The sequence below is a fragment of the Lontra canadensis genome, unplaced genomic scaffold (assembly GCF_010015895.1).
Source record: "Lontra canadensis isolate GAN:19392208 unplaced genomic scaffold, GSC_riverotter_1.0 scaffold17, whole genome shotgun sequence".
Lineage (NCBI taxonomy): Eukaryota > Metazoa > Chordata > Mammalia > Carnivora > Mustelidae > Lontra > Lontra canadensis.
Window position 1 is genome coordinate 19,090,202 of NW_022631011.1, and position 18,012 is coordinate 19,108,213.

The 18,012-nt window shown below is 37.0% G+C and overlaps 1 protein-coding gene and 1 pseudogene across 1 annotated transcript in view; one reads left to right on the top strand and one right to left on the bottom strand.

Moving 5' to 3' along the window:
• The window catches only part of PSMA8 (proteasome 20S subunit alpha 8), a 38,133-nt gene that overhangs the window by 8,119 nt on the left and 12,002 nt on the right, over positions 1-18,012 (bottom strand). The window contains exons 3-4 of the mRNA XM_032859834.1: positions 6,987-7,111; positions 3,438-3,560 (exon numbers count right to left, since the gene is read on the bottom strand). Of these exons, the coding sequence (XP_032715725.1) occupies positions 3,438-3,560; positions 6,987-7,111 (248 nt within the window). The remainder of the gene's footprint in view (positions 1-3,437; positions 3,561-6,986; positions 7,112-18,012) is intronic.
• On the top strand, positions 14,156-17,083 carry LOC116868829 (annotated as a pseudogene).

Genomic DNA, 18,012 nt, shown 5'->3' on the forward strand with positions numbered 1-18,012 from the left:
CATGTTCTCTGATTCTAAAGAAGCCAATCTGGTAAAAATGGGAAATGGCCAACTGAAGACTCAGTTATAGAGTAGACTCTTATGGAGCTAAGATCCTGTATGTGCCCTGACATGAGAACCAGTAACTTCCTTCTTTCATAGCCACAGATCTAGGAATCAAGGGATACCTGTCTCATTAAACCCCTAATGGGGCACCAATAAAATTTTTGCCTCTTGGGTTGTATTAAAGGTCCTAGTTCCCAAGTTGGTGGGGTAGTGGGGAAGGGAGAAGAGGCAGTGTTCTGCTAAGGGATATAACAATGTCACTGGACTAGAAGCTGAGACTGCCTGTTGGCAGTTTTGGACACCTCCTGCCTTTGAACCAGTAGGCAAATAATGGGTTACTGTGAGGATGGTATGATTTATTCTGATTATTAAGGGAAATAAAGTAACTATTATACAATGGGACTCGGGAGGAGAGTCTGGAACTCTCTTTGTATTCTCATGTGAAGTGAAAAAAAGCTAATGGAAGGCTCTATAATCTATTAAGGCAGAATATGTAATGGACCATAATCTTAAAAAAAAAAAGTTTGTGTTAAATGCCAGATAAAGAACCCCAACAGACCAAAGAGCTAGTATCAGTGATTTCTCTTCTCATTTCTGCTACAGGTCATGTGGCCAGTTTATATTTTGATTTTCTATTTCTACTACCCATTTCACATGTCCTCTATCTGTACCTTGTAAAACTACATCCTAGCACTATAAAGTATTGTCACTGCATGGTACCATAGCCGTGTCCTCAATAGCCCATTGTATCACTTTATCAGGCTACTGGTATACTAGTAGATCAGAGTAAAAAACAAAACATAGAAATGAAAAAAAAAAACAAAAACCAAACCTGAACTCATGGCTAAAGTGCTATATATATAGTCTCCCCCAAACAGAAATTAAGCCAGAAGATTTTTTCTATTTTTCAAGACTAGATATCAGAATAAGCTTGATGTAATAGAAGGAACACTGTACTAATAAAGCAGAAGACCCTGAGTTCTTCTTTTTTAAAAAATTTAATTCTTTTATATTTTTATAAACATATAATGTATTTTTATCCCCAGGGGTACAGGTCTGTGAATCGCCAGGTTTACACACTTCACAGCACTCGCCATAGCACATACCCTTCCCAATGTCCATAACCCCACTCCCCCTCTCCCGACCCTCCTCCCCCCAGCAACCCTCAATTTGTTTTGTGAGATTAAGAGTCACTTATGGTTTATTTCCCTCCCGATCCCATCTTGTTTCATTCATAGAAGACCCTGAGTTCTAATGACAGCTTTGCTATTAACTAGTGGTGTGAACTTAAAAAAAAATCACTTAACTCCTGAGTCTCGTGTACCAAATATGTAAAATAAAAAAGTTTTCAGATGTCTTTTGTTATAGATTTTTTTAAAGCTTCATTTGACTTCAACCAAAATCTCACAATAAAGTACAATATGTGAAATCAGTTAAATGATGATACATGGCCTTCACACACCACAGCAATGCATAGTTTCAGACCTAGATGATCAATACCCAACAATTTAAAAATTCCATAATTTGGGGGAGCCTGGGTGGCTCATTTGGTTAAGTGTCTGCCTTCAGCTCATGTCATGATCTCGGGACTGTGGGATCAAGCCCCATGTTGGGCTCCCTGTTCAGCGGGGAGTCTGCTTCTTTCTCTCTCTGAGGCTCCCCCTGCTTGTACTCTCTCTCTAATAAATAAAAATAAAATAAAACTAATTGAAAAATAAAAATTCCATAATTTTCCTAACTAGTTGATTTTAAAATAAGATAAAATGGTTCTCAGTATGACTCTAGGGAACAATCAAATTAAAATGGAAAGTTATGTAAACTTGGAAATTGTTGTTATGATATTGAAATAAAGTATAATGATGTAATGATTAATACAAACAGAAGATGGCACACTTTAAAATATTTAGAGAAAGACTGAGGGTAGTAACTTTTTTGGTTCAAGGTATAGATTTAGGAGGCATAAGAAATCTAATACATGTAAAAGATTTCTTAAATTGGCACAAAAAAGTCTGGTATCTGCAGTAGGTAAATTCATAGTTTCTGATTACCAATTGGTTTGTCTAGTTAGCTTAAAAGAAGATGTGCAGCTACCAGTATCCAGATCTTTGTGGCAAGAATATAATCCACTGTTTTACTGGCCTGGTTAGTTGGTTTATAAAACAGTATGAGTGTGGTCGGCTCAAATCAATTCCTTTAGTTAATACAGGCATAAAGACCAAGGCAATACTTCCCATTAATTTATATGGCTTTTAATAACAGTAAAATAAACACTTCATGAAATTATTCAAAGCCTGGGTATTTAAACTTTTTAAAAAAACATTTATAAATTTGAGAGAGAGCAAGAGAGAGTGAGAACGAGTGGGGGGAGGGGCAGAGGGAGAAGAGGAGGCAGACTCCTTGTTGAGCAGGGAACCAACGCAAGGCTCAATCCCAGGACTCTGGGATCATGACCTAAACCAAAGGCAGACATTTAACTGACTGAGTCACCCAGGCACCCCTTTAAACTTTTAATAAACTAAAAATTATTCAGATTCTATAATGTATTTCTATTTTTATATATGAGAATATACAAAAATTTGTTTCTGGAAATTGCTACTAGTTTCCCTAGACCCTAGACTTTTGTATTAGATTTGAGTGTACCATTAAACAGATTATTGGGGTACTGAAAGAAGAATAATAACTTATGCAGAAAACAATATATTCTAGGAATGATTTGGGAACAATTGTAATGTACTGCCATATTAATAGAGATTCATAGTTTGGGGAACTCTAACTCTCCTAGAATAGGGAATGCGTTAAATATTTCACTGTGGGGTTTAAATGCTCATTCAATTCTGTATTAAAAGCAGAAAGACTATTTCTACTCAAAGCAAGTATCTGTATGAGGCAGTACTTATTTGGAAGAATAAATGATGATAGGAATCAGATATATCTCTTATTTGGCCATTTATATATACTTAGGTTTGTCACATCTTTTCAAAAGAAGACCCTGTGACTAATAAACCAAAGTGTTGGGGTACCTGGGTGACTCAGTCAGTTAAATGTCCACCTTTGGCAAGGGTCATGATCCCAGCATCATGGGACTGAGTCCTGCATCAGGCTCTCTGCTCCTGGGGAGCCTGCCTCTCCCTCTGCCTGCTCCCCCTTCCTGTGCTCTCTTTCTTTCTCTCTCTCTGTCAGTTAAATAAAATATTAAAAAAAAAAACCCAAAGTGTTTTTCTATCCATCAAAACATCATAGTTGCTGACTAGCTAAATAGTTATGTAAAGTTTGTACCATCATCAATACTTTAATGCAACGTAATTTTTTGTCCTGTCCCTGAAAGTGATAAAACATTTACTATGAATACATGTATTCAACTTCTAAAATGCATTAACAAATTCATGACTTACCTTCCAAGCATGGTAAGTACCAGAGGGATCAGTCTGATATAATCTTGGAATACCATCGTCATCGAAACCTACAATTAAGGCAGAAATGCCAAAAGGTCTTCGTCCATTGCTTTGTGTGTATTTCTGAAAAATAAAATGTTTTTATAATTACTTTCTGTATGAGGCCATACAAAGAATGACACTATTACCAACTAAGAAATTTTGATAGCAGGGGCGCCTGTGTGGCTCAGTTCATTGAGTGTCTGCCTTCAGCTCAGGTCATGAACTCGGGGTCCTGGGATCAAGACCCATGTAGGGGTCCTTGCTGAGTGGGGAGTCTGCTTCTCCATCTCCCTCTGCCCCCTGCCTGCTTCTGCTCTCTTTCCCCCAAATAAATAAGTAATCTTAAAAAAATTTTTTAATAGTAAAGTATTCCTGCTAAAATAATTTTTTCGATTCTTATTATGTATTTAAGATCCTCTTCCTGACTTTTTCTGGACTAACTTCTATCCATGATGAAATTTTAATTATCAATCCATTATCAAATTTTAATTATCACATTAATTATGAAATTAATGTATATGGTGGATAAAACAAAATAGTAACTTTGCTTATATATGGTCTTAAAACTGTTGTCTTGTTTCTTTATATATTTTTTGGTAACATAACTGGATTATAATCTTATTAATATAGCAGAGAACTGTATATGTACACCATTTTGGTTCCTACCTAGTAAAGCTGATTTTGGTGAGCTGTACTTTGGAAGTGAGTTCTTGGGGCTGACTTTGAGAGACACAATAAATGTTACCATTATAATCAATATTCTTACTTGATACTATTATTATCTAATATATTCTGTTCCCTATATACTAAGTTATCTCTACAGAAAACTCAACTAAGACATTTCTCGAACAAGGAAACCTTTTGTCTCTTTAGAAGAAAACACATTTTTTTTTCTTCCCAGACAGCAGGGCACTGGAAACCAATTGTATTTCTTTTTACTTTTGTGCCAAGAACTTCCTGGATTGTGCTCCAAAGAGTGGAATTTACACTAATTCTAAGACTGGTGCTCCTAGAAGTTGTACATAGGGCAGCCCTGACAGAAAGCTCAAACTTACACCTTTTTTTCCATTTTTATATTTTATTATTATATATTTTTATTAGGACCTCAAATTTTGAATGCAAACAGTTGGGCTACAAATGTAAATAATTCTTAAAGAACAGGGTTTATTTGTCTTCATTCTTCTGTATTTCCCAATATTCCTAGTTCACACAGGTATGAAGTAGATGCTTTGTAAATATACCTCAGAGAAGAGACCCTTTTATTTGTTTAATCAACCATGTTTTTTTTTTCTTTAATGAAAAAGTACTTGCCCAGGCTTAAAATAATTTAAAAGTACAAAAGGTGTACATAAAGGATCTCTTTTGTTGCAGAGCCCCAGATCCCTTCCCAGTAGCAATCACACTGCTACAGGTTTACAATACTAAATGTTCTATGCGGGAGCCTTTATTCTTCTAGAAAAAAAACTAAAAACCACAATTGGGAACCTCGTATACACAATGTTCTACACCTTGCTTTTTTGGTGAATATAGTGTGGAGCTCAGCAGGAAGCTTGAACTCAGGACCCTGAGATCAAGCCTTGAGCTGAGATCAAAAGGTGGATGCTTAGCCTACTAAGCCATGCAGGCTTACCTGCAGTGGATACCCTTTTAACTGCTGAGAAAATCGAAGCAAATAAAAAGATAAAGTATAATAATATAAAAATGTTGGACTTCCTTGCAACATAAATTTAAAAAAAAAACAAGGTACCTTTTTATAAGTATATAATTTAAACCTTTAGTATCTAGAATATATATAGTTTATTTAAAAAATCTCTACATGGACAAATGGCAAAATCCATGCCAGAAAGTGTTCTAAATGCTTTAAATGTATTAAATCATTTAATCCGTAATGCAACTCAACAAAGTAGGTATTATTTTAATGTTTATTCTATAAATAAAAAATTAAGACAAAACAGGCTACATAGTATGCTCACAACACTAACTAGGAAGTAACAAACCCAGGATTCAAAAAACCCAAATTCTGGCTCTTGGAGGCACATTCTTAACCACCAGAGTGCCTGTCAAAAGGATAGATAGTTTACACTAGAAGAAATGAAAATAGCAAACCAACATGTGGGGGAAAAAAATCAACCTCACTACTAATTATAAAATACAAATTAAAACAACTATTACAGTACTATGTCATACTTATTTGCTAAATAAAAAAAAAGAAAACCCTAGGCTGATGATCCTTCAGGGATACATTTATGCCTTGCTGGTTGCACAATAAAAATTGGTTCAATCTTTTTAGCAAGCAATTTAGCTACATATAACAAGAGTCTTAAAACCAATTACAATATCTAATCTAGTAATTTCTTACTGAAAATTAATTTAACAATATAATTCAAAAAAGAAAAACAAAGGCCATGACAAAGATAGAGTAATGTTATTAAAGTACTAAATTGAGAAAGAGAATGAGAAATGGAAAGAAACTGGAAACAATCTAAATAATTACCAGTGAACAATTGGAAACAGTATTATATAGTTAGTAAGAATGAGAAGTATGCATAAGGATTATGCTGACAAACGTAAAGTACACATAAAAGATAGAGAACAAATAACTTATATACATTATGATTATACTTAATGTCAAACCAGGTACCTGTGTATGAATTCAGAAATTATATCCAGAGGTGCCTGGGTGGCTCAGTAGGTTGAGCATCTGACTCCTGATTTCCCCTCAGGTTGTGATCTCAGTGCTGTGGACTGAGCCCTGCACTGGGCTGTGCTGAGTGTGGAGCCTGTTTAAGATTCTTTCTCTCCCTCTCCTTCTGTCCCCCTCCCATTGCATTCTTTCTCTGTCTCTCTCTAAAATAATAATAAATATAAAAATCTTGTTTTAAAAAAATAATAATAATAAATAAATCTTAAAACAAAACAAAACAGGTCATATCCAAACCTGCTCAGTTGTGGTTAGGTTTGTAGATAAAAGAACTATGGGCATTTCTTTAGTAAACATATTAAGAAAAGAAAAAGTTTTCATTACTGTTATCACTAGAGGTATAGAAATCCTCTTAAAATAGGAGATTTATTGGGGCTCCTGGGTGGCTCAGTGGGTTGAGCCTCTGCCTTCAGCTCAGGTCATGATCCCAGGGTCATGGGATCGAGCCCCGTGTCGGGCTCTCTGCTGGGCAGGGAGCCTGCTTCCCCCTCTCTCTCTGCCTGCCTCTCTGCCTCTCTCCCTTGTGATCCCTGTTAAATAAATAAATTTAAAAAAAATATGAGATTTATTGCTCTTTGAAATTTTAAAATAATTCTTAGAATTGATAGTAATTGAGATTTCTAATGCTCAAATCAATGCAGTCCACTGGAATAAGAGTATGAATATGAAGTAAGTGTGAGAAGGAATAAGGATTTTAGTAGATTTAATAGATTAAATGACTGGAAATATTGTAGTATTCCCATGACGGGAACCATAATGATGTAAAAGAAGAAAACCTTTAGAAATCTGTTGGAATAGTGGCTTACCTGCTTTAAGGTTGCTATGAAGCGAGTTATATATTCTACGGTGACTGGGTCCTCAACTGTGAGCTTATGACTCTGGCACTCCACACGGGCTCTGTTTATTACTACTCTAGCATCAGCAGTCAGTCCTATAAAAGTAGGTAATACATTTTCAAAAAAGAATGACTCTTGTCAAAAGGATTTTTTTCTTTTTAGCTACCATGAAATCTTTCTTATAATGTCCATTGTTTTTTCAATATACGTCCATTATAAATAATCTACAAAACAGAATATCACTCATCCAACATTTAATACTTAATCTAATGCATTCTTATTTACTTTTTAAAGAAATAGTTTTAAGGGTACCTGGGTGGCTCAGCCAGTTAAGCAACTGCCTTCGGCTCAGGTCATGATCCTGGACTCCCAGGATCAAGTCCCGTCTCAGGCTCCCTGCTCAGTGGGAAGTCTGCTTCTCCCTCTGACCCTCCCCCCTCTCATGCTCTCTCTCTCAAATAAATGAAATCTTTAAAAAAAATGGTTTTAAAGAAAAATAAACACTAACGTTAAGTAAACTATTTCTGAAAGATCAAAATGGTTTAACTCACAGTAGTTAGTCTGTTTATTAGATTTTATTGAACATTTTCTAAAAATCTCTATAGTCATGTTTCTAAAAACTATTTTTGGGGAAGATATCAAAGGCAGACTGATCAAAGTTTGATGGTTTATCCTGGTTCCAAAATCAATATACTCATTATCAAACTCATACCCCTTGAATTCAAACTGCATTCAATATAACTGTGACATGTAATTTCTATTAGCTTTTTGTCTAAGATTAAGGGTTTGAAAATCAAGAATATTAAAACAGAAAAAGAAAATAGTCTTCCTTTTATACCAATACCTCATGTAATTAATTTTCCACATTTCCATAAGGAATACATAATTATATAAAATTATGTAAATTATGTAAATTATATAAAAACAACAACTGTCCCAAAACTTAAAAGCAACAGTTGCAAACATTTCTATTAAAGACTTCTCTGGCATTTGTCCTTTACATGGCCATTTTGTTTCTTTCCCCATTCTCTTAATAGCACACTGCCAGGAAAATGCATTCACAAAATCTCTGTAACAGTCATTTCTCAAATAATCATCAGTCTTTTGCATTCACAAACTCATTTTCCACTTCCACACCATTTTAAATTGTGTTTCTACAAATGGAAGAATTATCAATCCCTGAAGATAATGAAGAACCTGTCACAATATGCCACTAAGAATCACCCCAATACTCATGGGTAGGGTGCAAATTTTAATTGGGTAGCTAAAGAGGGAGAAACTGATTCTATTCTCTCTGCAAAATATGAGAAGCGTCTGGCTGGCTCAGTTTGTAGAGCATGTGACTCTTGATCTTGGGGTTGTGAGTCTGAGCTCCATGTTGGGGGGATTCTACTTTTTAAAAGCAGTTTTTAAAAGTTATTAGAAAATGTTATACAAGAGAAAGAAATGAGAAGAGATTCACTTTACCTATCCTATGGATTAAAAGCTACACTCAATTAGAAAATGTGATCCGAAAGGAGATTTCTAAGTTATTTCCCCTTTACAGTGTAAATATGATCCAAAACTACAGAAACACAGAAGCATATTTAAAAAGTAGTGATATAACTGATTCAAGAAAAAAATCAGTGATAAATTTGCCAAACCATATAATACATTTGTGTGATTGTGTTTGTTTTTAACATAAGAAATAACAATTACACTAATCAATACCAAATGTCTAGGAAAAAGAGAACAACTTCAATTTAAAGATAGCATTGAAAATTGCAATTTCACATTCTGTAGGTTACCTTTTAGTTTTCTTGTTTCCTTTGCTGTGTAGAAGATTTTTAATTATTTATTTTAAAAGATTTTTATTTATTTGTTTCTTAGAGTGGGAGAGAGAGAGCAGACAAGCAGGGGGAGTTGCATATAGAGGGAGAAGCAGGCTCCCTGCTGACCAAAGAGCCTGATGCAGGACTTAATCCCAGGACTCTGGGATCAGTGACCTGAGCTGAAGGCAGATGCTTAACCAACTGAACCACCCAGGTGTCCCTAGAAACTTTATTTTGATGGAAGTCCCAATAGTTTATGTTTGCTTTTGTTTCCCTTGGCTAAGGAGACATATCTAGGAAGAAGTTGCTATAACCAACATAAAAGAAGTTAATGCCTATGTTATCCTCTAGAATTTTTATAGTTTTAGGTCTCACATTTAGGTCTTTAATCCATTTTGAATTTATTTTTGTGTATGGTGTAAGAAGGTGGTCCATTTTCATTTTTATGCATGTTGCTTTGCAGTTTTCCCAACACCATTTGTTGAAGAAACTTTTTTTTTTTTTTTTTTTTTCCTGGATGCGGTCTTTTTCCCATTGGATATTCTTTCCTACTTTCCCTAAGACCAATTGACCAACAGTTGTGGGTTCAGTTCTGGGTTTTCTATTTTGTTCCACGGATCTATATGTCTGTTTTTGTGCCAGTACTGTACTGCTTTGATCACTACAGCCTTGTAATATAACTTGAAGTCTGGAATTGTGATCCCTGCTTTTCTTTATCAAGGATTCTTTGACTATATACAGGGTGTTTTGTGGTTCCACACAAATTTTAGGATTCTTTGTTCTAGCTCTGTGAAAAATGCTGTTGGTATTTTGATAGGGCTTGCATTAAATATGTAGATTGCCTTGGGTACTATAGACATTTTAAAAATATTTGTTCTTCCTACAGAATGGAAGATACTTGCAAATGTCCTGAGAAAGGTTAGTATCCAAAATATTTGAAGAACTTATAAAAGTCAACACCCCCAAAATGAATAATGCAACTAAAAAATGGACAGAAGACATGAATAGCCTTTTTTCCAAAGAAGACATCCAGATGGCCAACAGACACATGAAAAGATGCTCAACATCACTCATCATCAAGGAAATACAAATCAGAACCACAATGAGATACCACCTCACACCTGTCAGGATGACTAAAACCAAGAACACAAGAAAGAGTATGTGTTGGCAAGGATGTGGAGAAAGGGGAACACTTGCACTGTTGGTGGGAATGGAAACTGGTGCAGCCACTCTGGTAAACAGTATGGAGATTCCTCAGAAAGTTAAAAATACAACTACTCTATAATCCAGTGATCACTATTAGATATTTACCCAAAGAATATAAAAATACTAATTCAAAAGGAAACATGCACCCTGATGTTTACAGCATCATTATTTATAATAGCCAAATTATGGAAATAGCCCAAGTTCCATCGACTGATGAATGAATAAAAAAGATGTGGTGTATACATATATATACACAATAGAATATTACTCAGCCATAAAAAGAATGAGATCTTGCCATTTGTAATGACATGGCTAGAGCTAGGGAATATCATGCTAAACAAAATAAGTCAGGGAAGGTAAGTATTATATGATTTCAATCATATGTGGAACTTAAGAAACAAAACAAATGAGAAAAGGGGAAAAAAAGACAAACCAAGAAACAGATTCTTAACTATGGGGAATAAAGTGAGGGCTATCAGAGGGGTTGAGGGATGGGTGAAATAGAAATGGGGATTAAGAAGTACACTTGTGATTAGCAATGGATGTTGTTAAGAAGTGTTGAATCAGGGAAGCCTAGGTGGTTCAGTCTGTTAAGCATCTGCCTTCAGTTCAGGTCATGTTCCCAGGGTTCTGGGATCGAGTCCTGCATCCGGCTCCTTGCTCAGCGGGGAGCCTGCTTCTCCCTATTCTCTCTCTGCTTGCTGCTCCCCCTGCTTATGCTCTCTCTTTCTCTCTCTGACAAATAAACAAATAAAATCTTTAAAAAAAAGTGTTGAATCACTATATTGTATACTTGAGACTAATAATACACTATATGTTAACTAATTTGAAATTATTTTAAAGATTTTTTAAAATTTATTTATCTGACAGAGATCACAAGTAGGCCGAGAGGCAGGCAGGGTTGGGGGGAAGTAGGCTCCCCGCTGAGCAGAGAACCCAATGCGGGGCTCAACCCTAGCACCCTGAGATCATGACCTGAGCCGAAGGCAGAGGCTTTAACCCACTGAGCCACCCAGGTGCCCCAACTAACTGGAATTTAAATAAAAACTTTAAAAAACTGCAATTTCACTTTGTTTATATATAAGCAATCTATAAAAGAAACAAGTCCTCCATCTAGTGCTTTCATTTGTTTTTTTTTAAGATTTTATTTATTTGAGAAAGAGAGCAAGCAAGAGAGAGCTAGAGGAAGAAACGACTCCCTGCTGAGCAGGGAGCCTGCTGAGGGGTTTAATCTCAGGACCCTGGATCCCCGGACCCTGGGATCATGACCTGAGCCAAAGGCAGGCGCCTGACTGACTGAGCCACCCAGGTGCCCCTCTAGTGCTTTTGAATTCATACCACAACTGTATCTTGAAATTATTTTCACAGTGTAAAATTTCTACTTTTAAATGGAATTCTACATGGCACATGAAAGAATTATTTTTTTCAAATTCTTTGATTTTTTTCCCCCTAAGGGCTGTTTTCTAAAAATTAAAAGTACAATATAACAACATTGACAAAAGAATGTGATTTTTTCAAGATGATACTATATATTTTTTCTGATATGTACTCTTTGTAAAATATTCCAACAGAGGGAATAAAAGCTACCATATAATTCCACAAGTTATAAACAAAACAATATTATACATATTATTCAATAACCCACTATTTTTAATATATATTGTAAATACTTTCCATGTCAATACATATAGATCCTATGACCTCCTTTGTTTAAATTCAATTTAGTTAGTATATAGAGTGGTACTGGTACTGGTTTCAGGAGTAGAATTTAGTGATTCCCCGCTTACATATAACACCCAGTGCTCATCACCCATTTAACATATCCTCCCACCCTCTTCCCCTCCAGCAACCCTGTTTGCTCTCTTAACTATAGAGTCTCTTATGGTTTGCCTCCCTCTATGTTTTTATCTTTATTTTTCTTCTCCTTCCTGTGTTCATTTGTTTCTTAAATTCCACATGAGTGAAATCATATATTCGTCTTTCTCTGACTGACTTATTTTGCTTAGCATAATACACTCTAGTTCCATCCACATCATTGCAAATGGCAAGACTTCACTGTTTTTGATGGCTGAGTAAATTTCCTATACACACACACCCACACCCACCCACCCACCCACCCACACACACACAGACAACTCTTCTTTATCCATTCATCAGTCAGTGGACAATTTGGGCTCTTTCTGTAAGGGTGGCTATTGTTGATAGTGCTGTTATAAACACTGGGGTGTGTTTGCCCCTTGGAATCAGCATTTTTGTATCCTTTGGATAAATTCCTAGTAGTGCAGTTGCAGTTGTAGTTGTATTTTTAACTTTTTGAGAAACCTCTATGCTGTTTTCCAGAGTGCTGCGCCAGTTTGCATTCCAACCAACAGCACAAAAGGGTTCCTCTTTCTCTGCATCCTTACCAACATCTGTTTTCTGAGTTGCTAATTTTAACCATTCTGACAGGTGTGAGGTGGATCTCATTGTGGTTTTGATTTGTATTTCCATGATGATGAGTGATGTTGAGCATCTTTTCCTCTATCTGTTAGCCATCTGTATGTCTTCTTTGGAGAAATGTCTGTTTATGTTCTCTGCCCATTTCTTAACTGGATTATTTTTTGAGTGTTGTTTTGATGAGTTTTTTTTTTTAATAGATTCTGGATACTAGGCCTTTACCGCTGATAGGGCATTTGCAATATCTTCTCTCATTTTGTCAGTTGCCTTTTAGTTTTGTTAACTGTTTCCTTCACTGGGCAGAAGCTTTTTATCTTGATAATGTCCCAATAGTTCATTTTTGCTTTTGTTTCCCTTGCCCCCAGTGACATATCTAGTAAGAAGTTGATGAGGCTGAGGTCAAAGAGGTTGCCACCTGTTTTCTCCTCTAGGATTTTGATGGTTTCCTGTCTTACATTTAGGTCTTTCATCCACTTTGAATTTATTTTTTGTGTATGGTGTAAGAAGGTGGTCCCATTTTCATTCTTCTACATGTCCCTGTCCAGTTTTCCCAACACCATTTGTTGAAGAGACTTTTTTCCACTGGATATTCTTTCCTGCTTTGTTGGAGATTAGTTGACTATTTAGTTGTGGACTATGATCTCCTTTTTAAACTGCTATTAAATAGTAAGAATGATAACATGGTAGTAGTAGTAATTGTAGTGGTAATATTAATAATACATGCCAGACATTGTTAAAAATGCTTATGTATTAACTCATTTAATTATTGTAATAAATCAATAATGATAACACTATCATTAGCCTCATGTTAAGATTAAAGTGAGGGCAAGGAACAGTTAAGTACCTTGCCCACAGTCACAGGTGTAGTGGGCAAGGAAGTCTGGCTTAGAACCGGGTTGGTATGGTTCTAGAGCCTATACCATGTTTGATTATGCTAGTTCCCCAGTATTAGACATTTAGGCATTTTCCAATTACAAAAAACAATTAACATGTGGGGAAGAATATTAGTAAATGCTTATTTTTTCTGTTAAAAAGTCATATTCATATTAAAATTTTATATTAAGTCAAAAAAGTATGTATATCAGAAGTTAAAGCATTCACATCATTTATACTAAGATGATTTCTTTAAAAATTTTTTTCTTTTATCATAGTAAAGTGTACATAACATAAAATTTATCATTTTAACCATTTCTAAGTTTAAAAACAGTACAGTGGAACTAAGAACACTGTTGGGAAATCATCACCATCCATCTCTGGGACTTTATTTTCCCAAACTGAAACTATGAGCTCATGAAATAACTTTCCATTCTCCCTCCACCACAAACTCTGGCAACCACCATTCTACTTCCTGTGTCTATGAATTTGACTAGTCCAGGTATTCTCACATAAATGGAACCCTAGAGTAATTATCCCATTATGACTGCTTATTTCACTTACCATAATGTCTTCAAGATTCATCCATATCATAGCATGTGTCAGAATTTCCTTCTTTAGGGCTTAATTATATTCCATTGTATGTATATAGCACATTATGTTTACCCATTCATCCATTGATGGATACATGTATTGTTTCCATCTTTTACCTATTGTGATTCCATCTTTTACCTATAAGCTACAATTATGGGTATACAAATATCTTTTTGAGTCCCTGCTTTCAGGTCTTTCAGATATATATGCAGAAGTGGAATGGTTGGATCACACGGTAATTCTATATCTAATTTTTAAAGAAACCACCATATTGTTTTCAATAGTGACTATACTATTTTACATTCTCACCCACAGTCCACAAAGTTTGGAATTCTCCACAGTCTTGTTAATCCTTATTTTGTTTTCTTGATAATAGCCATCCTAATGGATGTGAAGTAATTCATTGTGGTTTTGATTTGCATTTCTCTAATGATTAGTGTTTTCATCATGAAAGGGTATTGAATGTTGTTAAATTCTTTTTATGAATCAATTGAGATGATCATGTACTTTTGTCCTTCATTTTGTTAATGTGGTATAGTTATATTGATTTTCATGTGTTGAATTATCTTTGTACTCCAGAAATAAACCCACTTGGTCATGGTATATAACTCCTTTAATATGCTGTATTTGGTTTGCTAGTATTTTTGTGAGGATTTTTACATCAATATTTATAAGGGATATTGGTCTGTAGTTTTCTTTTCTTGTAGTGTCTTTGGTTTTGGTATCATGGTAATGCTGGTCTCATAGAATGAGTTTGGAAGCATTCCTTCTTCAATTTACTGAAGAGTTTGAGAGTTGGTATTAATTCTTTCAATATTTGGTAGAATTCACCAGAGTGTCATGGAGTTTTTTTATTGGGAGGTTTTTGATTACTGATTCACTCTTTACTTATTATATTATACATCTGTTGAGATATACACACACACACACACACACACACACACACACACACTTCTTGAGTAACCAGGTAATTTGTATGTTTCAAGAAATGTGTCAATTTCTTCTCATTTGTTGGTTTATGACTGTTCATAGTATCCTCTGATGATCCTTTTTATTTCCATAAAATCATTAGTATAATGTCTCCTTTTTCATTTCTGCTTTTAGTTGAGTCTTCTTTTGTTCTTAGGCAACAATTGGTTTGCCAATTGGTTTGCCAATACTGTTGATCTTTTCAAAGAACAAAACTATTGGTCTTACTGATTTATGTTTTTTGTTCTCCTATTTTCTGTATCTCTAATCTTTATTATTTCCTTCCTTGTGCTAGCTTTAGGTTTAGTTTGGTCTTCTTTTTCTAGTTCTTAGGGTATGTTAGGCTAGTTAATTGAAAATTTTCTTCCTTTTTCAAAATTAAGCAGCTATGGCTTCAAATTTTCCTTTTAGCACTGCTTTTGCTGCATTCCATAAGTTTGATATGTTGTTTTCATTTTCATGTCTCAAGATATTTTCTAATTTCTCTCCTGATGTCTTTGTTTTTAGATTTTATTTATTTATGTGACAGAGGGAGAGAGAGCACAAGCAGTGGGAGCAGCAGAGGGAGAAGGAGAAGCAGGCTTCTTTTTGAGCAGGGAACCCCAGGATTCTGGGTTCATGACCTGAACCAAAGGCAGATGCTTAATCAACTGAGCCACCCAGGTGCCTCTCTTTTGATGTCTTCTTTGACCCATGGGTTTTTTAGGAGTATAGTTGATCCTTAAACAACACAAGGGTTGGGATGCCAATCCTTTCCCCCAACTGAAGTCTGCATATAACTTTGACTCCTCAAAAACTTAACTACTGATAGCCTACTGTTGCCTGAAAGCCTTATCCTATCAGTACATCCCAGTGAGACAGTGTTTTTACCCAGGTATCACCTCCTGCATTGTATTCTGGATTGTTCTCACCTGAAGCCACATAGCTGCTTGAGGGAGCTGTTCTTCAGATGCCCAGTGGCCCAGCAGCTATCCTTCCTGCACAGTGGCCTCATGAACAACCTCTACCTGTGCACCCTTGACTGCCTGGTGCCTCTGCTCCAGTGGCTCTTCCAGCGGCTGATGTGGCCTCCAGAAACTTCTTCAGGAGCCTTTGGCTTCCTATGAGATCTTAGTATGGATAGGCTCTTCCATCAGTTTGATGGAGATAAGCACTGGTGGTGCCCCTCACTGCAAGAGGTCATGGAGGCATTTCACAGCCTGGGAGGTCACAGTCCTGCTCTGGGACTGCAGGGGCCCTGTCAGCATGGTGGAAGAGTGTTTAAAAATGACACTAGCCTGAGCTGGAGTGAGCAGCAGAACAGCCCCCTGGAGACTGCCTTAGACATTAGCCTGAGCTATCTCTATTAAGTTCCTGACACTGAGTACCCTTGCACAGCCAGGGGCCTCCACTGATGGGGACCTCTTGGGCCAAACTGAGCTGCTGTCCTGAGCTGGTTGGGGGTGGGGGGGTGGCTCTGCCTGCCACACAAGACCAATCTCCAGCAGTTTCTGCTCCTACTCTTCAAGAACATCCAGGAGTGGCCAGGGAAGCTCCAGCAGCTGTGCTGTACCCCGAGCAAGGTGTCAGATCACCATTACAACTGCTGGCACTCATGAAGTTCTTCCTGGACGTGACCTTCTGGAGCAGACAGCTTTGAAGACAGCTTAGCCTTGTGGTCTTTGCCCAGATCCTGGACTAGCAAGAGACATTCCCTGTCTGGCAAAAGAAGGCCCAGCTGTCTTTGCTCAGCCAGGTCCTGAGCCTCATGAGGCCATAATCCCTCTGGTAGTACCTGGGATCTGAGACCTTGCCACCTTACCAGGAGCAAGAGTCAAAGGCCAGTGCTGAGCTAGATCACAAGGTCTGTTACCTGTGCCACAGCTTCTGATACTGCCTAGGGTGGTGGTCAGCTGCCAGGACTCCCCATCCCAGACCAACGGGGAGAACTGCAGCTTGCTATGCATGCAGTTGGGCCTCCATATTAGCACCCACATCCAGGAGAGCCCCAGGCCATGTTGCTCACACCTATATCTGCTGGCAGGAGTTGCTGGCCCAGTAGAAAGACTCAAGGAGGCCCTGGAAAGACTAAAATTGCAAGGTAGGGCCGGCCTCAGGCTCTTGGCTCCGGTGGGAAGCGAAAAGGGCTCAGGGAACAGAAGGGAGCATAGAACAGGGGCCAGAAGAGGACCAATGTGATGAAGCAAGAGCCTGCCTTGACATTGCCCCGGACCCACACCAGGCAAGAATGGGGCCTCTACCTGCCTGGCCCACCCTCAGCTCTCCTTCTCTCCCAGGTGTCTTCTTTGCCATAAGGCCTTTGTCTCCATACTCACCTGTTTCCCTGGGCTGCCTGGGCTCCCCACCCTTCTTCCTTTCTCTGTCACTAATGTTAGCTTTCTTTGTGTACATTGAAGTCTTATTTCAGGGGGATAAAAAGGAAAATGGATGCATGTGCACGCACACACGACAAGAAACATGCCTTGTTTGCTAAAATACAAAAACAAATAAGCACATGAAAATCTATTCCACATCATTACCCATGAGTCAAATGCAAATTAAACCCACAATGAGATTGCACTATACACTTACAAGAATGTCTAAAATTAAAAACAGTAACACCACCAAAGGTTGTTGAGGAGTAGAGAAAATGAATCATTTATACACTGCTAGTAGGAATGCAAATAGTTCAGGCACTCTAGAAAACAATTTGCCAGCTTTTTATAAAACTAAGCATGCATTATCATATGATCATATGACCCAGCAACTGTACTCTTCAGCATTTATTGCAAAAAAGGGAAAACCTATGTTCACACAAAAACCTGTACACAAATGTTCGCACCAGCTCTATTTGTAATGGGCGAAAACTGGAAATAATCCATGTCCTTCAGCCAGTGAGTTGTTAACAAAAGCGTGGCACATCCATATCATGGAACACTACTCAGCAATAAAAAGCAAGTGACTATTAATATATGCAACAACTTGGATGAATGGCAAGGGAATTACGTTGAACAAGAAAAGCTAAGATGAAAAGGTTATATATGTATCACAGGATGCTAGTCACTAAACATTCTCAAAATGACAAAATTAAGAGATGGAGAAGAGAATGGATTAGTGGCTACCAGAGG